The sequence below is a fragment of the Populus euphratica genome, unplaced genomic scaffold (genome assembly GCF_000495115.2).
Source record: "Populus euphratica unplaced genomic scaffold, PopEup_1.0 scaffold1307.1, whole genome shotgun sequence".
NCBI classification, from domain to species: Eukaryota; Viridiplantae; Streptophyta; class Magnoliopsida; order Malpighiales; family Salicaceae; genus Populus; species Populus euphratica.
Window position 1 is genome coordinate 20423 of NW_011501172.1, and position 26615 is coordinate 47037.

At 33.2% G+C, this 26615-nt stretch overlaps 2 protein-coding genes across 2 annotated transcripts; one reads left to right on the forward strand and one right to left on the reverse strand.

Annotated features, from left to right (window-relative positions):
• Positions 1 to 2921: 2921 nt before the first annotated feature.
• Positions 2922 to 5495, forward strand: LOC105117372 (mitochondrial phosphate carrier protein 3, mitochondrial-like). The gene is made up of 6 exons (XM_011015020.1): positions 2922 to 3494; positions 4048 to 4409; positions 4520 to 4563; positions 4650 to 4864; positions 4982 to 5106; positions 5210 to 5495. The coding sequence occupies exons 1-6, from the start codon at positions 3195 to 3197 to the stop codon at positions 5256 to 5258; spliced, it is 1095 nt and encodes a 364-aa protein (XP_011013322.1). The 5' UTR covers positions 2922 to 3194; the 3' UTR covers positions 5259 to 5495.
• A 2497-nt stretch (positions 5496 to 7992) lies between these two features.
• Positions 7993 to 12801, reverse strand: LOC105117373 (uncharacterized). The gene is made up of 14 exons (XM_011015021.1): positions 12633 to 12801; positions 12458 to 12536; positions 12241 to 12351; positions 11950 to 12047; positions 11689 to 11772; positions 11319 to 11452; positions 11080 to 11152; positions 10938 to 10983; positions 10684 to 10793; positions 10479 to 10586; positions 10351 to 10410; positions 9682 to 9743; positions 8933 to 9245; positions 7993 to 8248 (listed from the first exon to the last, which is right to left on the reverse strand). Exons 1-14 carry the CDS (start codon positions 12708 to 12710, stop codon positions 8057 to 8059), a joined length of 1548 nt encoding a protein of 515 aa, XP_011013323.1. The 5' UTR covers positions 12711 to 12801; the 3' UTR covers positions 7993 to 8056.
• Positions 12802 to 26615: the final 13814 nt, after the last annotated feature.

The window sequence follows — 26615 nt, forward strand, 5'->3', positions numbered from 1 at the left end:
TTATTCAATTTTTCTTCACTTTTCTCAAATAATATTATAGGTTTTTATATGAAGTTTAAAATCTTTTCCAATTATTCTGTGCCTAATATGAAATAAAAAAACTATGAATATTTAATTAACATAAAATTTCTATATTTTTTTTTGTAAATTTTAATATATTTTTTATATAATTTTAATATATTTATCAATATTGTTTCTTCAACCATATACAAAACACTGAGACTTTGTTTGAATGTTTCATTTCAAATTTGCTACCAAGACTATAATGGATTATTTTAGAGAAAATAATTGCAATTTACAAAACAATTTGATATTGGGTTGACCATTGGCTTTGCAAGAATTTTCTTATTATATTTTTAAATAAAAAATAATTTTTAAAAAAATATAAAATTAAGTTAGGAATTTTCAAGTTTGACCTTCTAGATTAAGTTTGATAACAATCTTAAAAAATTCTTACTACATCGTGTATGCATTCACAAGCCACCGTTAATTACATTATTCGTAGTGAATTTTTTTTGCACTTTGATTCCTATAATTTTTTAAGATTTTATCTTTCAATCATACAAATTTATTAATTTTATACTTTAGTCCTTAACGGACGAGAAAATGGCGCCACCAAGAGAGGGGAGAGAGCAAACTTGGCCGATCATTAAAAAAAAAATAAAAACATTGATTTTAATGTCGCTATTTTCTCCTTTTTCTTTCATGAGCAGATTCAATCAAGTAGTTTGAACCTTGAACCATGCATGAAAATAATTTGTTTTTATCGTGCAATTCAAGAACTTCTATAAAACAAATTAATGGTAATATTCCCATTTATGCCGCCATCACATTTTATTCATTTATGTTAAATTAATAAATGTTTTTAATTGTATCAATAATATATTTGTTAGTTTTAGGCAATTGTAAAATGATTTTTAGCCTTTATAGAGATGATTTACCATTGATGAAGATATTTTTCTTTCTTAAAAGGGTGCGCGATGAACTGAGCCAAAATCGAAGACACCGAGCAAGAAGAAAAGAAAAAACCAAAAACAAAGAGGAAAGGGCCAGCCTCTGGCTCTTAATTTGCTTGCCGGAAGAGATGGAAGCTTGGGGTTTCCCTGACAAGTCTTCTCGCATGGAATGTACCAAACTTTACGTCTTCACTGAGCTTGAATCCATGGCAGTATGGCGCTATCACGTCTCTGCTAGCTTACCTGTAATTGCCAATAGAAAATGTCAAATTGGCAATTACTGGTAAGCTATAGCTTGCAAATTATTATTAGGAGGTGAGGGTTTAGTAAAGATAGATGGTGTTTAATGCATTATTATTTGGATTTCCAATGTTAATAATATTATTGATTTAATCACAATTCAAGTTATCAAATACACCTTTTGACTTTAAAATCTCAGCTAAGATGGTAAAAATAAAATTAACTTAATTTGAAGGTAAATTTATATTACTATTAAAGACAATTGCTGACAGATAAATATTATTAAGATATAAGTTTATTTATTGATTTTTTGAAGAGATGATATGATATCTATATTTAGGATATAAGTTTATTTTCAATATACATAGAAGTGAAAAATATAATACTTTTTTTTTAATTTGAGTGGAAATGAACTTCTTCCTTAAAAAAAAAAAACAAATATTGCACATTTTTCCTCCTTGTTTCACCATATAAATATCGTGAAATATAGATGCCATTAAAATTTGACCATATTATTCAATTAAAAAAATAAAATTGAAAGGCAAGGTGAATTCCCTAGACACAAATCATTACACACCATAATAATACAATTATTGGTTTGCCCTTTGGAAAAAACCCAATGAGCTAGCTATTAAGGTAGCTGTTAGGCTAATATAATTATTTTCAAATTGATCATGAATAATTTGATTTTTTTTATTTTGTAGATATATTGAAATGATTAATTTGTTCTTAAAAGTAAAACTTTTCAACTGGTGTTCTAAGGATTTGTTTTTTGGTATTTTCAACATATAGTTTTAGTTATTATCAAGTTATAATATTTTTAATTTATAAAGATTTTTTTAAAACAAAAATAATTGGCCCATGCGTTTAACTCTCACACCCTTTTGGCAACCCATGAGGTATCGATTCATAGCTAGAAACCTCCTTTCATGGGCGTGCTAGAGGTGTATCACTGTAATCTTTCTAGTTATTAGGTGTATGTGCATGATAGAGTAGCGTTTAGGCTTAGATAGATATATATTTTTTATTATTTTTTTTTCTTATCAAAATATAAAGGTATCCTGATATTTATTTTTATTTTTATATTTAATTTAATTTTTATTTTTTTAATTTCTATTTATTTTATCTTTTAAATTAGTTTTTTTTCTTCAATTGTATCCTTCATATTTATTTTAATTTTTATATCAAATTTAATTTATTGAAAATAATCTTTATGTTTTTTTTAAGGTTATTTTAATTTTAATACTTATGATTACAGTGTTAGCAAATTAACTTGAGTTTACTCAAATTATGTAGTTTTAATTTGTTTTCCAGTTTTAAATTGGATTGTTTAATAATTAATGTTTTGTAATTTTATTCATTTTTAATTTCCTTTCAAAATGATTATCCTTGTAGGATTACCAAGTTACAAATTTTGTTTGGGATGAGTTATATCAATTTTTTTTCTATAAATTTTAACAATTTAATTTATTGGAAATTTACCTCTAATTTTTTTAAAATATTTTTAATGGTGTTATCATATTTTTATTTATAGATTTGATATATTAACTTGATGAGATCAACTCATTTTGTTTTATATTGTTAATTTTTATCATTTTATTTATTATCGTTGCCTTTTAACCCAAGTCTTGAATATATATATATATATATATATGTTTTTTTTTTAGAAATACCTGGATCATCTCAATATTGTGGGTGTTTTTTTTTATTTTTAATTAATGTTGGGAAAAAATTGTGACAGCCCGCGGCGTAGCTTAACTAGAATAAACAGAGCCAGACAGCCTATAATTAAATTACCGCGCAAAGGAAGGGCAGCCCTTTGAAAAACTTTCTGGCGCTCCAAACACTTCGTTTCTCTCCAGCCACATTTTCTCCTTACTTCCCGCCTTTAAACAGGAGCAACACTAGCTCCATTTTCTCCTCAAAGCCATAGAGAGACAGAGATACAAAACCAACAACGAGAAAAATACAACAATCCAACGAAAAGAATTGTTTCAAATGGCCAAGAACAACAATTCTTGTCAATCTTTGATCCCAAGTTTTCTTTACTCTTCTTCCGCTGGCTCCAGTTATAATGGAGGAGTGCCGCACCTCCTGCAACAGTCTAAGCTTTCACCATCATCCAACAGTGGTGATCATGGAGTGCTGTCAAAGAACTTTGTCATACCAGCACCTTCGGAGAAGATAGAGATGTTCTCACCAGCTTATTATTTGGCTTGTACTGCTGGTGGGATTTTTAGCTGTGGACTCACTCACATGACTGTCACTCCTCTTGATCTTGTCAAGTGCAATATGCAGGTATAACATTAAGATTTTTTAACTTCTTTGTCTATGATCTTACACTTTTTATGATCCTATTAACTAGGATGTTGTAAAAATATAATGAATTGAAAGTACTACCTAAACTTTGGCAAATTGCCTTTTAACTGATTTTCATTTGTGAAGCAAAACAATTCTTGGCTTTTTTTTAATCTTTGTTTCTAGGATGTAAAAGCTTTTGATTAATTTGTGATTTTTAAGGGTTTTTTCCTGTTTCTCTCTCTCTCTCTCTCTCTCTAAAGAGAAGTAATTTCTTGCGTTTCTTATGGTTGGTTGTTAATTTGAGAGTTTTAGAATTTTTTTTTGATAAGTTTGATCTCAACGTCTCTCTCTTTCTCTCTCTAAAGAGAAGTAATTTCTTGCTTTTCTTATGGTTGGTTGTTAATTTGAGATTTTTATAATTTTTGTTTGACAAGTTTGATCTCAATCTTTGGAGCAAAATTACTTTTAGATGTGGACTTGAAAATGAATACCCCACTAGCCACAATTTTATAGGTCAGCTGCAGAACTTTTACTGTAATTGATATTTCAGATCGACCCATCAAAGTACAAGAGCATTACTTCAGGATTTGGAGTATTGCTCAAGGAGCAGGGAGTTAGAGGTTTCTTTAGAGGATGGGTTCCTACCTTGCTTGGTTATAGTGCGCAGGGTGCTTGCAAATTTGGATTCTATGAGTTCTTTAAGAAGTATTACTCAGATATGGCTGGCCCTGAATATGCAGCCAAGTACAAGACCTTGATTTATCTTGCTGGTTCAGCATCTGCTGAATTAATTGCTGATGTTGCTCTCTGCCCTATGGAGGCAGTGAAAGTTCGTGTCCAAACTCAGCCTGGTTTTGCTAGGGGCTTGGCAGATGGCATGCCAAAGTTTCTCAGATCTGAAGGTTATTCTGGGTATGACACTGGCACAAAAATTCTTTCGTTTTGTGATTATTTGGTAATTTTTAGGGCACGATATAAATTACCGAATGTCTATTTGATGAATGAATGTTCAATGCTCTCAGGTTATACAAAGGGCTTGTTCCTCTTTGGGGACGTCAGATTCCATGTAAGCCGAAACATGTTCAGTAAAAGGATCTGTTTGTTTAAAGTTAAGAATGTAGATGATGATCAGAATTGGTATATTTCTTGCAGATACAATGATGAAATTTGCGTCCTTTGAGACTATTGTGGAGCAACTATACAAGAATGTCATCCCAACCCCAAAAGACCAGTGCAGCAAAAATTTGCAGCTTGGAGTCAGCTTTGCTGGTGGATACCTTGCTGGTATACTCTGTGCTATTGTCTCACACCCTGCTGACAACCTGGTGTCTTTCCTCAACAGTGCTAGGGGGGCGACTGCTGGTGATGTAAGTGAATTTTAGTGTCCCCTATTTGTTTTTAATTAATGCACAAGTGTTTTTGTTCCCACATTTTGTCAGCATTTGTTCACCTGCAGTGTTTTGTCATGGTTTCTTCTATCGCAGGCTGTCAAGCAGCTAGGTTTATGGGGTCTCTTTACCCGCGGCCTTCCTCTCCGAATTGTCATGATAGGAACACTTACAGGAGCACAATGGGGTATCTATGATGCATTTAAAGTGTTTGTTGGCCTGTAAGTTTCTTTTCCTTTAGCTTTGTATCGTCTTATGCTTTGTTATCTTCCTTCCTGAGTCCTTGAAGATTGCTTTCCAAAAACTTTCTTATTCTTTTCATAGACCAACTACTGGTGGTGCTGCTCCTGCTCCAGCTGTTGCAAAGCCTTAAATTTCGAGCTTACCGGTGAACAAGTATCACCCTCCTAAGGGTTTCTTTTTGATGGACAAATAATAGTTGGTCAGCTGATTCCATGCCCATTGGCAGTATTCTTTTAAAACATGATTTATTTTTCGTTCTATCATCGTTGCTTGATTCTTAAGAGGATGATTTTCATTTCATCATCTATTCTGATATGTTCATGTTAGTACAATCTAACAAGCAATGTTGGATCTCAGTTCCCACAAAGAGGAGAGTATAATGCTGTGAAAGTAACATACCAGCTTCCATGGTTTGATTACCGAGTTCATACTTCTGTCCATATATGTCCAGACAACCATGATTCACAAAGCTTTTACATCATCTGCAGAACCTGGATTCTGTGTGATGACAAAATGATCAAAGCAATCTTGTCTGCTTGAGTATGCGATACTAATTTCTGGATTCACTAATTAATATGTAACTTCGCTTTAAAACAACATCATCAGGTCATACTACCTGATTGGAACCATAGCATTCTTGTTAAGTTATTTGAGGTTCAGCAACTTCGTTGAATCCTGCCTTGTTGGCAGCCTAACAGCATGTAAGTTGGTTGCTTGAAAGCAGTCTTGTCTCAAGCTAATCAAGTTTATAACAAGATATATTACCAGTTAGTAGTAAATTCTACGAAGAAGCACTATAGCAAACCGGTTAGAAAGAAGCCTTGGCTTTTGATAACAAAGTTAAGCCAATCTGTAAGATGTGATGTATTTCAATTTCGTTATTATCAAAAAATCTTCAATTTTCCCAACTTAATGGGAGCTAGTGAGAGCTAAGATACAAAGAATATGAAAATAATAATAATAAAAATCTGTAATTCAGTGTGTATATACACGACCTATAAAATAAATCAAGGAAAATACTTGAATGTGGAATAAGACTCGTACAAAGTAGGAAGCAGGTCGAGTAATTGAGACGTTTTCCAATATATCTTCATGTCTAGTCGTGACCTTTACAATTCTTTTTTTTTAGATTAACGTGGGTGTCCGGGCCAGCTTGCGCGTACCACGACTAATCCCACGGGCCCTGAAGTTAACGACCATGTAAGCCTCCAGTGGCCATCATATGAGCAACCAAGAACTCGAACCTGAGACCACAGAGGGAGCAAACCCCTTGATTCCAAATCCTCCAGTAACCTTTACAATTCTTGAACTTGCGTCTCTTGGTTTAGGATTGCACGGTCCAGGTTAGGGTTGAACTAGATGGGTGGCGTATCTATATTCCGGGTCGGGTTGAATTGTTTCTAATACAAAAAAATAAATGTTAGGATAATACCATTATTTTTAAAGCAGTTAAAAAAATTTAAGTCAATAACTTAACTGGATTGAATAGCTAACCAGAAAGGTTCTAACATCAACACAAAGAACTGCATAATAACATTAAAAAAGGTTTGCGTCGAAGGTATTGCAATTATATTTATGGACTAGATAGATAAAGTTAAGTTTGAAAGCAAGTTCACGAAGAAACCTGGAAGCATTTCACAAGAATTCTGAAATTGTTATTTTTTTTTTGTTAATTTTATATTTTAATTATTTATTTTCTCTTTAGCTTAGAACTTTCAATTTAATTAGTATTTTACTAGTTAATTAGGAATCCTAATATAAGATGGATTTTCTTAGTTAGACAAGTTTTAACTAAAAATCATTTCTTCTAAATGATTATAAGTCTAGAACTAATATAAATAAGGATGTTTAGTTTATTTTATGAATAGTTGATTATTCATATTTTATAAAATAATAGAGAGTTTTGGCAATGCTATATACCACATCAATCGGTATCAAAGTTAGCTGACCTCTTTGATAAACTAAGACAGCAATAACCTAAATCCATGATGCAAAATTGGAGGTACTCCAGGGCGTTGTGTGAGCTTAAGAGTAGAAAATATATTATTTTATGCTAGTTCAGAACAAAGAATGGATCCTTTAAGAGTAAGCTTAGGAATAAAGAATTAGTTATTCGAAGCAAGCTAAAACAGATCTAGTTTGGCTAATAAAAAACGTAAGAAGGGACTTACCTCGTGGCAGGCTTAACGTATACCTATTCTTAGAGATCCATCTAGGCTATTATTTGTCTATATGAAGGTTGCTGGTGGAGATGAGTTTGATGGAGGATATAGGATCTTAGCATTTCAAGACAGACCACTGCAATAAATACATGATTTTTGCATTAAGATAGAAATCCCTGCATTCAACGGGGATTTGAATATAGAATAATTCCCTGATTGGATCACTAAATATGATAAGATTAACAAGTACTTAGGTTTCTCATAAGAGAAGATAGTAAAAGTGGTTGCATATAACCTAAAGGGTGAAACTTCTTTCTAATGGAGACATTAGACAAAAACACAGTTAAAATAAGAGAGACAACCTACTACATCTCGGGTAGTTTTTGCATGAGAGATTTCTTTCTCCTGACTGAGCATATGTCGCATGAGAGAACCTTTCATTCCTGTGTTCTTTTTATAGCAAGATTTAATTATAGCTGAATCAGGTTCTACACTCCTAAAATCAAAACCAATCAAAGTGAATTTTTTTTTCTGGATTTTTCTTATTGGTTCATTCACTATTTTTTTCTTGATTCAGTTTTTTCAAATAAGTTTTTGAAGATTTTCTCATTTTAATTATTGGTTTTTTATTAGTATCTCTAATCACTAATCAATCTAATAATGACCAATAAAACTTATGAAAAAACAATTAAAATCAATAGCTAGTTCAATGATTTTTCATGAGAAAGGCAAAAAATGATAATTACAGTGTTCAATTTATAGTGTTTTAATTAAGCGGGTACACAGTATCAAAAACAACCCTCGCAAAAGCATGCCGAACTTCCTGCAGGCTTCCCAAACCCAGCATCTCGTAATCGATCTTTCTACCTCGCTTTGGCGTAAAACCTTTTTCCGGGCCATCTCTTGAGCACTCAAAAATCCGGCACACTCTTAAATACACTGCCAACGGAAAGAACACCTGCATATTGTAGATCATGTGAGGCATATTCCCAATGATATATATATATATATACACCGAAAGTATTGAAGAAAAAACATTGAGAAAGCAAGATACTCTCCGCACAATAGCTAGCTCCATTCTTAAGCCTACATGTGGAAATAATATCCACCCTAATCTGCGAATAGATTGCATAAATCGTTGGCACTGATCCTACCTTTTATGAATAGTGGAGAGGTCCTGTTTTTATCATCAGCAGTTTTACTTCTGGTGAAAATAGCTGATACCAGAGATATTTCCCACTACCGGTATTATTTGAACCACTTAAAATGAAACTATATCAATAAAAATGAAATATGTCATAAGTTGAGGAAATTGTTATATCTAGAATTCAAATATGAAGCTTTATCTAGTCATGGAGCCAAAGAATGGAACTAAATCTCAGAGATGATTTCAAGACAGTTCTATTTATTAGAATTTTGGGATAAGTGGCTGTTCTCTAGACTTGAACCTCCATTTTTCTGGTTGCAAGCCCGTGCAATTTTTACCATTGCAAAAAAGCAATGGCCCCTCCAAAAGCATATCCCTCATAATGCTATTTCTTATGCATTATCAGGATCCTTACTGTTTTTCGTAATAGGATGACTATGACAAAGTCAAACATAGCCTCGCTAGGAAAAGGGAAAAGGAAAAGGAAGTGCTCACCAAATCTGAATATGGTGCTTGAGGGTACTCTGCCATTGCCAGTGAAACATAATACTCATCGGTCATCCAATTTAAAACTTGTTTAACAGATGCAGCGAAATCCACAACCTCATCAATCAGCATATCAGAGTCCAGATCCCGAGGTTCAGTTAACTCATGAAAACTGATGTCATGTGGCTTGGTGATCTTCCTTGCCATGTTTACTCCTCCTAAAATATCCCCACCATTGTGAACAGCTAGACAAAATGCTGCCACTACAATAGGATCCCTTGGTTGGTCAGCTAATGCTTTATGGAATGCTAAGATTCCAACCCTAGAAAAAATAAATGATGTGATGAGTCTTGACTTCTTGGTAACTTATGTGCAGCCAGTACTAAATGTTGATTTACTTGAGATAGCGCTTGCTTCAATATGATCTTCAATCAATCAGGACATTAGAAATACCAGAGTTAAAATGAAACAAAATATCAAAAAAGAAAACCCCTAGCATGCATTAAATATATTTTCAAAAGCATGTGACTGCAGAGGATGTAACTTTGAATTACCTTCATTGATGGATAATGTTTTTACAAATTTTAATTCAATCAAATAAACAGCTTCATATATATTCACGAGCAATGCACCATGTAGTGAGGGGTGATAAATTGCATAGTTGACAAACAAACTTGAAAAGTTTTGATCATGATGTGCTGGTTTATTATAGCATCTGAAAAGGGAAAAGCAAAATTTTAGATCAAGAAAAATATTACCATAGGCTGCTGTGGCATGGCCTATCAGGTGCAAGGAGTTTATCCAAGTTAGAAAACAGACACTGCAGACGAAATAACAAACACTTCAATCATTTAAGAAGTCAACCACCCGTGCTTTTGCAATATATAAAAACTCAAATAAGCTTAGTTCCAAATCAGTTAAAATACACTAGGAAACAAATACCAGAATACTGACATAATTCAAGAGTGATTAAACTTTTTGGGCCTCATATACCCTCATTATGCTTGAAAATAATCATCTTAAAGATCAACATCTAATGAGAACCGCACATTCATATTCCAGACAACATAGCTATTATTGGTAGCAAGTATAACTGTATAAAGAAGCAAGCAACTTCAGAAATCCAATAACACTGTACCTAAAGCCCCTAAACCATTAGTGTACTTGGAAGAGTCTTCTTGACAAAACTGGCGATGGGCGGGGTTATACCCTTGTTGGATTATTAGTTTAGAAAATCAGTAACTATGAAAGGCAGGAAACAAAACCCAATTTCTAAGAAACACTGTTTTTAGACACCCAACCAAAATCAAGACTACATGGTAGTCGAGCTTTGCCGGAACTTATAACCTGATCTATAATTGAACCTCAATTATAGTCAAACCAGAAGATGAAAGTCACAAAATGAGCAACCAAAATAATAAGATTACCAGAAGCATGTTAGATCTCCTATCCCGTCTCTTAAAACCATCACGAACAAAATATGCTGCCTGCAAGACAAATCTATATAAGCCCAGCAACATAAGTGTCACACAGAAATGAAGCATCAAATACAAACCTGGATGGGAAGAAGTAGTTCGAGAAGTCCAAATTTCCATAATATCCTCAAAGAAGCTTCAGCAGAACCATATGCTAACATGTAGTTCATCTCCATCATGATTCTTGGCTAGAACATTTTGATACTAGAGTTAGGTCAGTTTAAACATTCATGTATAAAATTAAATGTATCGGAAACTATAAAGAAGCAAGGAAGAGCTGATCACCTTGTCAAGTCTTAATAATGAGTGAGAAAGATTTTTGACAAAGTGAGCTGTTTCCCTTGTAAAACGGAATCCTAAACGAGCAGCAATTCTTACTGCACGCAGAATGCGAGCTGCAAATAGAGAGTCACATACAACCTGATCATGAACATGAGAAGAAAAGTGTTGACTATGCATATGGTACTTGTTAATGAACTAGAAATGCACATGCTTTACTGTTAATAGATGGTGAAGTTGAATTGAAGACAAAGGCTCACCACAGTCCTCTTGAAAAGAAATACCAGCTGGGATCACAGTTCGCACCTATGCCCACAGAAGCTGATGTAAGGACAATATACAATGTGACTTATTGAAAAATGATAAGGAAAAAACAAACGAAGTTAAGAAATACATTCACACTTTAGCCTTTTTAATATCTTCCAGACCTCCCATATAATCGTACACTATTCTTTTAAATGGATCAAACATCAACCTGCATGCAAAGACAAATGAATGTTAAAACAACTGTCCCAGAACAAAATATATAGAAAAGAAGGAAAACATACACGTCAAAACATTTGAAGAATGAGGAGAGTTGCAAGATAGAGATCCAATATTCACTAACTAGAAAATGTTAATTTGAATCTTCAACTACTAACCCATTTATTGTGAAGTCCCTCTGCAAACAATTCTTCCAACGAACATAATCCTTCTCATCACAATCAAGGGGACAAATGATGTCATTTCTCAAATCCACCTTGAACTTCCGTCCTGTGGTGCTAAAACTTGAAACCTGTTATTAAAGAGAGTTAGAAACACAAAAATGAAAACAAAAAAGGTAGACGATTTAGTCCTAAATCCATGAAACAAATGCTATAGCAATTATGTGCAAAGAGGAATAAAATTGGAAGTGGCATGATGCAATAGTCGTCAACAGGCAGCACAAAGTGAACAAATTGAAGAATAACCAAATTCAATGATCTGTCAGATGCAATGATCAGAGAGTGAGAGAGAAAAAGAGCATCATACCTCCACAATAGTATCCCCAACATGCACATGACATATGGGAAACCATTTGCCAACTATTTCACACCGTGAAAATGCCCTTACTACCTATACACATGATTAAATTTCACCAAGCTTGTTAAATAGCTCCAACAGAACATTTTATTATGGCATTGCATTTAAACACAGATTCTAAAGCTGTTTCAGGCATCACAAACGTTAAACAAAATGACAAAGAAACCAACAATTATACAAGCTTAGCACAGCATCGAAACATAAATTAACCTGTTTAAGCTCAGCTGATGTGATTATATCAAAATCCTTTGGTATTCTCTTTAAAATAAGATCCCGGACACAACCTCCCACGAGATAAACCTCATATCCTAAAATAAACAAAAGAAAAACTCAATCTTTTAACAACAAAAGACTATAACAAACATCATGACCATTAGTAACAAACAACAACTTTCCTAACATAAACGTACGTATCACCAACAACTTATGTTTCCTTTCATCGCCAACAAAACAAGGAAAATCCACAGATACAAAAGAATTCGTTATGACCCAAAACAATACCATTTTTCTTAAGCCCATTGAGGACCTTCTTTGTAGGCATTGAAATCAATGAATTACTGAGTCCAAGTTCCTTGGAACTCAATTTCTTCCACTCCGGCGCCTTACAGTCCCCTAAAAAAAGTAAAAAAAAAAAAAAAGAGTCCAAAATTGAAAAAAAAAACCAAAATTCACCATAAAAGCAGAGAACTTTAAAACAGCCCAATAAAGCAAAGCGTACCCAAGTTTCGACTGTTGCCTTTGATAACATTCTCTTGAACATCAAGGGTTTCAATTTCTGCAACTGAGCTGAACCGAACCTGCAAGAAAATAATGAAAAAAAAAACATTTAGAAAGAAAATATCCAAATTCACTTAGTTACTGTAAACATTAATAGAAACGTAAAATTCACTTACTCTTTGAATGCGGTGAAAAAGAGATGGCCTAAGAGGAAAACCGGGTCTACAAGCAAAGCTTAAGCTTGAAATTGCCATGGAATGATTGACAGATAGAGAAGCGTGTGCTTAAACCTTAGTGAAGATGGGGACTTGTGGGTTTTTTTTTAGTGTTTTAGAGAACGGTAATGAAATCCAGTGCATGAAATATCTAATGTCAGGTGGCATTTGTAAAATGGCCAGAGTTTTGAGATGGATCGGGCCATAGGCTTTTGAGGTTAGATTAAAACCATGTAATCAATGGCTTGAGACTGAGAAGACCATGGATGATCATGATGCTTTAGAATAGGCATGGAAGATAAGGTCCAATTATGAGCATTGAAAAGTGATGGGCCAAAGGCCTTGAGAAAAAAATGACCTAGCAACTAGTATTTGGTTAAGCTATTGGGCCAGAGGCCTAACAGCCAAGATCGGATACGTACTGTCCCGAGGCTCAACCGACAAAAATAGAAAAAGGAGAGTTCGAACACCAACAGTTGTTCGAGCAGAGAAAGAGAAAGGACATGTAAGCTGTTGGAGTGGCCACCATAGGTGACCTTCTATTGCGAGTCATCAAAAAGTGATCAACTTTCCAATTTTATGTGAACATCCCGACCTTGTCTGAAGGAAGAATTTTGATCTTCGTTACCATTCCAAAATTTATTATTTAGCTTTCGCGCACGAAGTATACCTTGAGCCTTGGGGAGGTGGGTGCATGCATGACTGCAACAGGCCTAACCTTAAGCATGTGCCAGTGGGGTAGATGCATGGGCGGTTCCACCGGGAGGCCGCCATAAAGGGCCACCGCCACCTATAACTATTTGAAATTATTTTTTCCCCTGGTATTTACCTTTAATTCGCATTGGATTTTGCTCTTGCACTGAGGCTTAAACTTTAATCCCCATCAAAATTTGAACTTCTATATATTTATTATGAAATACGGAGATTCTTTACTTTTTTAATTAGTTGAGGCATGAATCTTGATGTACAGGACTTTTCATATATATATATATATATAAAAATTTGAACCGTTGAATTCAACAGTTTGAAGCTTGCAATGTATGTTTTTAGGGAAACGCACATGGCTGTTCCTTTCCACACTTTGCTCAACCCAGTAGCTATCTGCAGTATGCACCGAAGCCCCCTTTTTTGCATTTATTTGAGATTAATTTTTCAATGGAAGAAACGTTCATGTTTTTTTTTTTTATTAATGTGGGTGGTCGGCCAGCTTGCGCACATCACGACTAATCTCACGGTCCATTGAACATTCTGCAAGCCCAGCGAACAGGTAAGACACCGCAGAGGTGACAGGCGTACCACACAGAGAAGAGCCAGCAGACATAGAAAGGAAACCACTTGCCAGCCTCACTGACACTGAAACTCGAATTAAAATTAAAAAAAAAACGAGTAGCAACTTACACCACTTAGCCACGAGCCACAAGCTGCTTTGTCGTTCATCGTTTTTTTCAGTAGCGTTTTGGTTGCATTTGGAGGCAATTTCGTGGACAATCCCTACGCTTTAACATATGGTCTTCGAGACATTGATGGTGACAATTTTCCTTTTTTCATGCCCTTTCTGTAAGAGAGTCTACTATTGACCACGTGTCATCGCGGCCTGAATTAAGTAACTGTCATGTTTAAACCCAAAAGAAAGATATCATTGTTGAATTCAAGCTTCCTTTTCAAAGCTGCCATTGTAACCTCGCACTCATGTTTCTTAAGAGCATGGTCACTTATGTTCCAAGTCTCACAATTGATTTTGAATTCACCTCATCTATAGAAGGTTAAATAGAAAAACTAAATTCATTTAACGTAAAATTAAATTCAATTAATGTTCTTATGGTGACTTTCAGATTTTCTATGCTCAAACACATAGAAGTTTTATTAAAAGCTAGAATACCATATTTTTCAATTTAATTAGAAAAATCATATGCCATGTCATGCTGACAAATCAATCACTCTTACAAGTAAAGAAAAATAAGATTAAATTCATGAAATTTATGATTTTTTCCTATGACTAAATCAAAAGAAATAATAAAAAATGAATGACATGTGTAACACATGAGCAAGGATGTGAGAAGATTTACTATACTTGGATTAACCGTGTGGCGCCCCATATGTCCATTGATAGCTTTTCTAATATCATTTGATTTGTATTGATGTTCTCTTTTATTCAAGATAATGTGTGTATGTAAAAAAAGTTTGGTTGGGCTACGATGACCTAATCTTTTTTCTACTCTCTTTTTCTCTATTTTTGTGCCTTACACACTCCAAAATAACAGAGTGGTTTTGTGATTTGTTTTTAAATATCAAATTTGATCCTCATCTTTTAATTTAGTTTTATTTTTTTAATTTTATTCTTTAATATTAAGTTGTCTAGGAATTAAATTTTGTAATTTTTTCTATTTAATTTTTATATAGTTATCTCATAATCATGAATCAAGTCACAGGTTTGATAGGTTAACATAAGGCTGCTTCAAGTTGTTTTTTATTTGGTTTTTTTAATTGATTATTTTTTGTAATTTTATCATTTAACATTAGTTTTATTTGGTTTTTCAGTTTTCTTTTTATATGATTATTTTATTATCATAAATCGAGACACAAATTTAACAAGTTAACCCGAGGTTGCCTTAGATTGTTTTTCATTTGGTTTTTTTAATTGATTTTTTTTATATAATTTTATCGTTTAATATTGATTTTATTGAGAATCAAGTTTCATGATTTTTCTTACTTGTTTGCTACGAGGTTATCTTGGTATTGAGACTATCTTGGTAGCGAGACTTGGTAGCGAGTTTGACAAATTTGTTTGGGTTACTTTTTGGATACTTTTTGCAATTTGATTTTTTTTAAAATTCATCTTTTAATATTAGTTTGATTGAGTATTGAGTTTCATGATAATTTTTTTTACTTGCTTTCTTTGGACTCATTTCAATTTCATAACCCGAAACAAACTAAATTAAGTCCTGTGTTAGAAAATAATAAAAATTCATATGATTCTCCAAGATAATTTTAAAGAAATTGAGATGAGGGTTCAAGAGTTTTGAAAAGCTTGAATTAACTGAAATGATTTTTAAAAAATTTATAAATATATAAGTAATTTATTGTTTGGTTGGAAATAAAATAAAATGCATATGGTAAAAAAGAGATTCAAATTATTTACAATTTTTTTTTAATATATTTTATGAAATATAATTTGAAAAAAAAATAATTCGGAGCGGTGAAAAATTAATTTGGATAGGAGAATTTGAAAAAAAAAATATTAATATTAATATATATATATATATATAAATTTTTTTCCCTCACCACTTGAATACCCACACCCTTAGCTGGGATCGATCCTTTCTTTGTAATCTATGATGGCCTTGCTCTCCAGATCCAGAAAAGGAAGAAACTGAGTCAATTGGTATACACTCGTCTATTGGCAACACCACACCTTTGTCTTGCACAATTGAAATATGCAATATTCATCCAGTACTGTTGGTTGTCATCTTCCTCTTCATTTTACTACGTCATATTTACGTTTTGTTTTTATTGGTTTCTGCAAAGAGCCAGTGTCGTTCTCCAGCCATGCAGCCTGGCATCTTTTACCCACACTGTTTTCCCCTTTCTTTCCAGATTTAATTAACGATAGACGTCGAACACTTCTTATCTAAAGCGACAACAGTAGTAATTTGCATGGATCATCTTAAACATCGTTTTCTTGTACGCCTCAGCAGGCTTTTCAAGCATGTCTAATCAAGGGGAAAAAAAGAGCACAGCGCTCGGTTTTTCTTCTTTAATCTTTTTCTCTCGATTAATTTTTCTTCTTTAATCTTTTTCTCTCGATCAATTTTTCATCGCAACAAAGATATCAGAATCAGCATTGTTTTCTTTTTCTGGCTAATTTGCTGATGATATGCAAAGAGCTCTGTCACAAAGAATAACATGAACCCAACATCGCCATCATTAATCCGCACCTGGATTCGAACCTCATCATAAACGCCTGTCACCTCGTGGTGCTACCTGCTTATTGGACTTGCAAGATGTTCAATGAGCCGTGGAGATTAGTTGTGGTGCGTGTAAACTAGCAAGCTAACATCAATCAATCCATCAAAGATAGCAAGCTAGCTATCTAGCTATCTAAGTACCGATGTAATCTTACCAGGATAAAGTGATTAATTAAGTGATACATATAATCTATTTACCTTTATAAATTGACAGTGCTTGAACGCAAATTGATTTACGTTTCTGTCATTTTCCCATATGCTATTTCCTTGAATTTCCCAATCGTATTTCTTTTGGAGTGTTTCTGAACATACGGACAAATATATATACACACACACACACACATATATATTAATGCAGAGAGACTTTGCTTGCAATTATCTGTCCTAGCTAGCTAGGAATTGGTAATCACTAGGGTGTCCTTGTGATTAGCGGAGAAATTTCAAATATTATCAGTTTTGAAAAGAAAGAGAGGACTGTTGAATAATGCTTAACTGACCATACATGTGCTTGCTTGTTACTTCAAAATTATCAATGCAATCATCTCGAGAGAAAGTGTGTTAAACGTTTTGATAGAAAAAGCTAGTTCCTTTATGGTCGTTATTTGAAGTCATATTCAGGGCACTGTGGAGAACAGAATATAAATCCAGTCATCTCCATGCATAATTGTGGTTGTTCAGCGCAAACTTTTGAACGAACACCATGTCTGTAATAGAAGTCAGCCACATGCACGCATGATACGTGTGACACGCGCGGTATGTCAAGCATATCTTGGGAAGAAGGGTTCGGGTTCAAGGGACGTAGCTAAAACCATAGGATCAAACGGCATTGACCGGAACTGACCTCTGAAATAGTGCCAGAGAGGAAACAACCCCAGCATCACGCGTATATACGCCTCGTCACTGTCATATGGTACTTACGGTCCAAAAAAACCTTTATGGTCGACCTGTTGATTAAACGAACAATTCAAGAGCTTTACATGCACCCCCAAGCTGTACACAGAAAAGGATGTTACCCAGGCACTGAAATCTCCGATCCCTTTGATTTTATACCAGTAAATTGATAAATATAAATAAAAATATCAAGTGAATGTTGGAATATTTGTGTTGATTTTATAACAAATTTTATTAATATAATACCATATTTATAGGTAAACACTAACAAAATTATTCCTTTAGTATATATTAAAAAAATTATAATAAAAAACAAATAATACAATGACAAGTTATTTATATGCACAGCATTATAGACAATATTAAATATTGTTGGTTAATTTCATTTGTAAATCTATTAGTAAATTGTTTTTTTTCTTGGTATTATTCATTATATTAATTATACAAGGTATCACCAACAAATTAATTTTGTTGGAATATTGTAAAGAGTTTTGAAACTTTTCATTTTTTAATTACATATGGAATTATTGACGGATTAATTCAATCAGTATTTTTCATGTAGCTCTAGAATTGTTTACTTCTCAATTGCACTATTAATTATTATTCTTTATAGACATAATTAATAATGAACTGAAAATTTTCAATGAAATTTGAGAAGTTTTTAAATTTTTTGATTAAATTCAAAATTTAAATTAAATTTTACAGACGAAATCATCAACGAACTGAAAAGTCGTTGGTGATTTTTGGGGGGTGTCCAAACTTTTTTCATAAATTAAATAATACCGATAAAATTACTAATAGAATAATTAAAAATATTAATATTTAATTATTCATTGGTAAAACTATTGGTAAAATGCTATAATAAAAAGACCAAAATCCTACAACAACATTTATGAATTTTTTTCCTTCTTTTATCAGCTTCTTTCGCAATTAAATTAAAGTAAGATTTTTCTTTTTTCTTCTCTTTCTTTGTGTTTTTTTTTTCATTATTTTTTATTTTTAAATTTTTTTATTATTAAAAATTGTATGAATGTTGTTGTAAGATTATTTTTTATAGGAGATCAATTTGTTGTTCAATTTCAATTAAATTAATTTATTTGTTGGTGGATTAAGGGTTCTAGAATAGGTTTTCTAGGTTAGGTGAAAATATTTTGTAGTTGATTTATTTATATGTTGTTGTTGTTTATTTTTTATTATTATTGAGTATTGTTATTTTTCTAGTTTTGTTAAATATAAAAATATTTTTAAATAATTAATGATGGTATTATTAACAAATTAAATTTATCATTATATTTCAGAGAATTAAAAAAAATATTGTAATTATATGTGGTATTTTTATCTATTATATAGCAAATTTCTTAAAAGAAATAGTAACAGAATCAAACAAGTATTTTTTTAGCGCTTTTTTTTTGGACAATAAATTCATTGATCACTAACATATCAAAAATTATCAAAGGGTTTTATTAGATAGTAATTGTTGTTTTGTCTTTCGAGGATTTATACGAAGGATTTGAGATTCCTCGGACAATCATTACTCAGAAGTTACCAATATATACAGTTAATGTGACATGCTATGTTCTTAAGACGTGAAAGATACTTAACTGCAAGAAATAATTATTCATATGCGGAGTTTTATTTCCAAGATGAAATTCATAAATTATTTTCATGATAAATTTTAGCTAGTAGTGGTATTAGCTTGATTCGTGTCTGGTCGGGATGTTGAAATGCATAGGGAGTAAGCATGAATTGACTAACAATGGATGAATTTAAGGGAGTCAGTATGAATTTTAGCTTCTGTCATCTGTATTAGTACTTTGGGATGTTCATGCGTCTATTTTGAAAAGAAAAATAAATAGATGATTAAAGAAAAAATTAAATTTGATGAAACAAGTTTTTACTAATTTTTTAAAAAATATCGGATTAAAAAAAATTTACAATTATAAATTTTTTAAAAAATAAACATGTCTCAATGAAACTGTGCTAAGTTTGATAATGCACCAAGCTTTGGAGATATTGGGTACGGTGTTAGCCAAATTCAGACATGATTGAGCTTAATAATATACTAAGATCTAGGGATATTGGGTTTAGCGCTCATCAACCCCAGATGCGATTAAGTTTGACATTGTGCCAAGGCTTAGGAATGTTAAGTCTATTATTAACAACACCCAAGAGATAATTAAATGTAACACCATTAATTCTATAGATTTTTATATAGAATTACAAATAAATTATTTTTTAATAAATAGATTTAATTAAACAAGTTTATATTTTACTAAAACCTTTATATGTGTTAAAACCTTTTACAACTAATTATAGCACTATCTTTTAACCGAATAAAATAAATGAAAAATAACTCACAATACAACTCAAAAATCACGATGAAGTTAAACTCCATCCTTTTTTATTTACAAAATGACAAAACTCATATATTATAAATACATGATGAAACATTCAAAATAGAAGTTCATAAACTTTATTTTTTATTATATATATATTTAGAGTATCTTTTTCTAGAATATTGTTATGTTTTTTTTTAAATACTTATTTAAATGTTAAAGAGTTTTATCTTTCCAAAATGAGATATTTTATATATATTAATCATAGGCTATATTGATTTAGCAAATATTAAATATAAACTATCAACTAGAAAAAATAAATAAAATTATTAGAATAAATTAATTAATCACTTATCCAAAACCTATTTCCATGTTACTTGATACACACCAAAATATAAGAGTAATCTTATCCTTTTATTATAGCACATCTCATACAACGTATCATCCAATTTATTTATTTACGGTCACGACGTCGGGCGACGGCTCCACTTCTTTTTTTTGTTTTTTTTTAAACAAAAGGAATTTAGTTTTTTATTTGATTGGGGGAAATAAAGATTTTATTGGAGTCGCCATCTAGTAATTTGAGGGAACTAGAAATCCAAAATTAGACACTGGTCCCAGAGATTCGGGTACTGGGTTAGTTATGATTAAGGGAAGGTAGACACCACCCTTAAAACATCCTTTCAGAGAAAGGTTACCTTTAACTTGTGTGTTTTTCTTATTTTTGATTCAAATGCTATTATATTTTTGAGCATATTTGTAAAATTTTTAACATGGTTAACGTCGGTCCCTAAAAATAGGAGACGCGTTAAAAATGACATCAGTCCCTAAAATTAGGAGACTTTGTCTAAAATATCGACGTTTATCCCTAAAAAGGAGAGTTACGTCTAATTTACCAAATAAATAATAATGGACATAATCCATATTTGGTATTTAATTTTTTTTGACATCGGTCTTTTTCTATAAATAAAAGAGACGTGTCGAGAAAATTTATTTTATAAAATAAAAATTATTTTGATATCATTCACAAATAGATATATCAATTCTTGAAAATTGGGTTTTTGACCTATGAACAGTGATATGATAAAATGGGTGTTAAACCCGCGTTGTTATTTATTTTGGTTTTCTTTTGTTTTTTTTTTTAAGCAAGAATTTACAAGTATTTATATATAAAAATATCAAAAAATACAATAAAATATCATAAAAAATTACCTGAGCACCCCTGTATAGGCAAAAGACTGAAATACCCTCGGATTTATCGAAAATGCCACTGGACCCGCGGTTACTGTTCACGCGCGGGTACTGTTCACGCCGAAATTTTCCGGCGAGTTTCCGGAAAAAGATAGTCGATTCTGGTAGATCTGAGGACGAGGATTCTGATGGTGGTGGTCTCGTTGTCCGTTGATGGCTGAGGAGGGAGAATCGACGACTTGAAGGTCGTTTGGTCGATGTCGGTCACGGCCTTTTTCCGGCCAAATTAGCCGGTGAAAAAGTGTGAAAAGGCCGGGGTTTTGCTCAGGGGGAGGCGATGCACAATTCTGCGGTGGTTGCACGGCTTGAGACGGCCGGAAATGAGAGATCCGTGGAGAGAGAGAATCGCCGGCGAGAGGAGAGAGAAGCTCTGAGTTTTGATCTGGTGTGGACGAGTTATGGTGCACTCATGCGTCTGAAGGCTGTGAACCGCTGGATCTTGGATGAATAGATCGTGCGGCTGTGATTCCTTTGATCTCCAAGTTGATCAAACGGTCAGGATTGAATGGTCTACGCTCTGGTGCGGCGCGGTGTACCGAGTGCTCGGTATACCTGCTGACGTGGCGCAACCATATCGAAGGGAAGATTATTTGAACGGCTGAGATTGATTTGGGTTTTAATCTGGTGTGGTAAAGCCTATTGTATCCTAAGAAATCAAAGGCTTAGATCTAAACACTATTAGATCTAACGGTTGAGATATTTTTGGTATTTTTTAATTTATTAAAAAAAAATTAATATCTTACTAGGGTGCAGAAAAATATAAGAAAAATGAATAGTGACCCAAATAGTAATACGTGAGAATTGAGAATCAGAATTGAGAATTAAATTTTTTAATCTTTGTTTTTCTTTCCTCCTCCGCTGTCTTGAATTCATTGGCTATTTATAGTCAATGAATTCAGACAACAATTCACGGATGAATTGTTAGCAATTCACGGATTCTTAAAATTTTCAAACTTCCACCGTCTTATTATATATAATAATATTAAATAATAATATAATAATACTAAATAATAATAATAATATTTATTTATAGGGGTAAAAATTAAAAATTCAAATCAGTATTATAAAAAGTTTTTCATCCGCTAAAAATTAATTTTAAATTACAAAAAAAACTTTTTTATACGGGTATCAACTCGGTGGACCGGTTTTTTTTACCCAAAAATACCAATTTTGACAAAAATAGTCCGAAACTCATTTTTTATCGCGGTTGGCATGGTGGGACCCGTATTGACCCGGTGGACTCGGTTTTGACCGAAAATGATAGTTTTGACCCAAAACAGCCCGAAACTCATTTTTCACCCCGGTCGACATGGTGGGACCCGTATTGACCCGGTGGACTCGGTTTTGACCGAAAATGATAGTTTTGACCCAAAACAGCCCGAAACTCATTTTTCACCCCGGTCGACATGGTGGGACCCGTATTGACCCGGTGGACTCGGTTTTGACCGAAAATGACGGTTTTGACCCGAAACAGCTCGAAACTCATTTTTCACCCCGGTCGACATGGTGGGACCCGTATTGACCCGGTGGACTCGGTTTTGACCGAAAATGACGGTTTTGACCCGAAACAGCTCGAAACTCATTTTTCACCCCGGTCGACATGGTGGGACCCGTATTGACCCGGTGGACTCGGTTTTGACCGAAAATGACGGTTTTGACCCGAAACAGCTCGAAACTCATTTTTCACCCCGGTCGACATGGTGGGACCCGTATTGACCCGGTGGACTCGGTTTTGACCGAAAATGACAGTTTTGACCCGAAACAGCCCGAAACTCATTTTTCATTGTGGTCGACATGGTGGGACCCGTATTGACCCGATGGACTCGGTTTTGATAGAAAATGACGGTTTTGACCCGAAACGTCCTGAAACTTATTTTTCATCCCGGTCGACATCGTTTAACCCGTATTGACCTGGTGGACTCGGTTTTGACAGAAAATGACGGTTGACTCGAGAAAATATATTTTAAACTCTTTTTTTCTTTTTTTTTTATCTATTATATTTTTTTTGTCATGAATAATAAGATAAAATAACATTCCTAAAAAATTTTAGTTAATCCAAAATTGGGTTACAACAGTTGCCCCCTCTTTACAATGCTTACGGTGCAAAGACATTAAAAAAATCATTTTCTTTTGACTTTGCATAGGAAGTATTGTAAAGAAAAATGCTGGAGATGTTGAAAAACACATATATTTTCAGTTGGTCTAATTCTTATGGGCGACCTACCCAAGTGAAAAACATGAAAATGTTTTCAATCTTGATTTAGTGAAATACATGAAAGTGATTTCAATAATGGTTTGGTGAAATACATGAAAGTGATTTCATTGATGGTTTTCCTGAAATACATGAAAGTGATTTCAGATTGTTTTACATGAAAGTAATTTCATCCTTGATTTTGTGAAATACATGGAAGTGATTTCAACGATGGTTTTCTAAAATACATGAAAGTGATTTCATATTGATTTTGTGAAATACATGAAAGTGATTTCAACAATGGTTTTCTGAAATACATGAAAGTGATTTCAGATTGATTTTGTGAAATACATGGAAGTGATTTCATCAATGGTTGTGTGAAATACATGAAAGTGATTTCAATAATGGTTTTCTGAAATACATAAAAGTGATTTCAGATTGATTTTATGAAATACATGAAAGTAATTTCACTATGATTTTCAAAGCTAATGAAAACTTCTAAAGGAAGTCATATTTGTATGACTCAGATCCGATTTGTAAAAATTGATCTCAAAGATGATGAAAGCTTCTCACGAAAGTCTTATATCTACGGCTGAGATCTGATTTGCAATCAATTTCAGAGATAATGAAAGCTTCTCATGAAAGTCTTACGTCTATGGTTGAGATTTGATCATCTGTTCAGAGTAATAGTAAGAGTAGAATCCTTATAAATTACGCAGTTTTTGGTGACAAACATCATCAACTTCTTGTATTTCAAGCCTTTCAAAGTTCCCAACTCTTGAAGCTTTAATCATGTCTTCCTCTTCTTCCAATGTTAACCCAAATCTTGTTCCTGCAGTAGAGCCTATAGTTTGGCGTACTACTTTTGAAGTGAATGGTCGTCCAGTTACAATAGAAGATACTGTAATGGACAATGAAGATACTGCTGTAGCCGTGGCTAAAGACATGGTCCTTCCCCGTGATGAAACCATGCTGGCAGCTAGGAGCGATATTGAAGCAGTGAATCAGTCACTTGCTCTCAGTATCAGAGCTACTTCATCTCTGGTGAACGTTGCAGAGCGTCTTCATGCTAGAAGACTTGAGCTGAATACTCAGGTTCTTGATCTCCATCATCTGATTGAGAACTTACGAAATAGACTCCGTGATGAAAGACGTCAGAGAAATGACTTGGAGAGGAGGAACCAAGAGCTGAATACACGTGTTGACTTTTGGAAGGACTATGTTAACACACGACACCTCGAGTTTGAGGAAGAGATGGAGAATATGCGTAAACAATTCGAAGAACTTCGAGGCCTGATTAATGATCAAGATGACAATATCCCTGATCGTCCTCGCACTGTTTAATATTTGTACTTTTAAACCTTTTGTCATGAATAAAAAATCCATCTTTCTTGTCTTCATTTATGAATTTTGCTTTCATGAAATTGTCATATTTGATGTGATTAAAATGACTTCATTTCGTCTGAATCTCGTTGGATCCCGTTGGGAATTTTGTTTCAAGAAATATCTACAAGACAAATATGCAATGTTTGTGAAGTTAGATGATATGAGATGCATCTTACCTTTTTGAAATATAGATCCCCCATTCATCTTGTCTGGCGATCTTGAATGTTAGCAAGCTCTTTTGATTCACGCGTCTTTCAAATCTACTCAAGCTGACCCATGTTGTTGAGTTCTCCAAGATAAACTTTGTTTGAGTTTCTCAATAGTCACTACCTCTTTCTCCATTGGATACTTTATTGAGAGCATTAGCTTCTCCCTGGCCTGACATCGTGTTATTGAGGATTCTTTAACCAATTCACATGGTCAATATATGAGGATTATCCCACTTCACCTGGGATTTCCATATCCAAAGATGTATCAGTTATCATATTGTCTAACTGATCATCTTACGAGAAGCAAAAATCTCATTTCATAGAAACTGCATAATCATGCTATTTCAATCCCACTCTGGAAGAAATCTACAGTTTTATCATGTGTATCTCTCACTAGGGAAGCAAATTTCTTTATGCCATTAGAAATCTAGTGACTGCTGCTCTGCCTCTGGAAGATTTCTTGTGATTGCTTCTCTACCCTTGGAAGAAGTAACTGTCTCTTTTCATTTCCTCATTTGCTCTTGTTGTCGTTAGAATCTCTGATTTTCTAACACTACCTCTTGGTGTGTCACATATCTGTCTTCTTCACATAGAAAACCATTTTTTCAAAAATGATATTTCAAAAGATCTCTTTTGTTTTTGAAAACTGAAATTCTCAATGTTTGTTTATAACAATGTTCAAGCAACTCTAAGGATTTGTAGTAAATCTCTCAGTAAAAGTAATCTCAGATAAAGGTAAGTGATGAGATGACCTTCTGCTTTGGTTTTCAAAGTGTTCAAGCGATTGCTTGAATGTATTTTGAGGGAAAAGGAACAATTGCCCTTTATTTTTAGAAGCAGTCCTTTTATCAGCATGAATAATAATGAGTAATTATTTGCTATATCATGACTCTTTATGAAAAAGTCTCTTATATTTTGGGAACGCTGTTTATTAATTCAGGTTGCTTCCTTGATTAGAAAGGACTTTAAAGGCATGTAATGTATTTATGGCTCAAGGCTGTAAAAGAAAGAGGATTTCATAAGCTCAAAGAAAGTGTTTAAGGGTTTGAAAACTATAGATCACTGTTATCTTATCTTCATCTTTTCTTTTGCTATCTTGACAACAAAATGATACTAAATATTCCAAATTAGGAATTTTTTCTATTTGTTGGGAATTCTCTCAATTATTTGGAATTTTTTATTTGAATTCCTTGTTGTCAAACTCATAAGCTCACAGGTCTTCAAGATGATTTCCATGATCATTTCTTTCATTTTGCCCCCAGTGTAGGGTGTGATCTTAGTTAAGGTTCTTATGAAAAAAAACTTTAAATAGACTCGGCTCAAATTGGGACTGCAAAGGATAATTTTAAAAGAAAGTGAAAGGAATATCAAAGATGGCCTTTCTTCATTTCAAGTAGGATCGGTTAAAACCAATAAACTTTGTCCACATCCAGCGTAATGTTTTGGATTTATAAGATACCACATTTTGCGAGTCCATGTCAAGCTAATGTACTACCAACCATTATTCATGCTGATAAAATGTAAGTCCAAGACAGAATTTAAGTGATAGTTGTTCCAATTGCGTGTTTTTGACTTGTATGGTCATCTCTTTCAAGAGAATTACTTTGAACATTATCCTAAACAAATCATTGATTTATTTCATTGAAATCATAAACAAAATCAATTCTTTTAAAACCTCATTTAAGAAGAATGGGTTCTCTTGTAAAAAAAACATT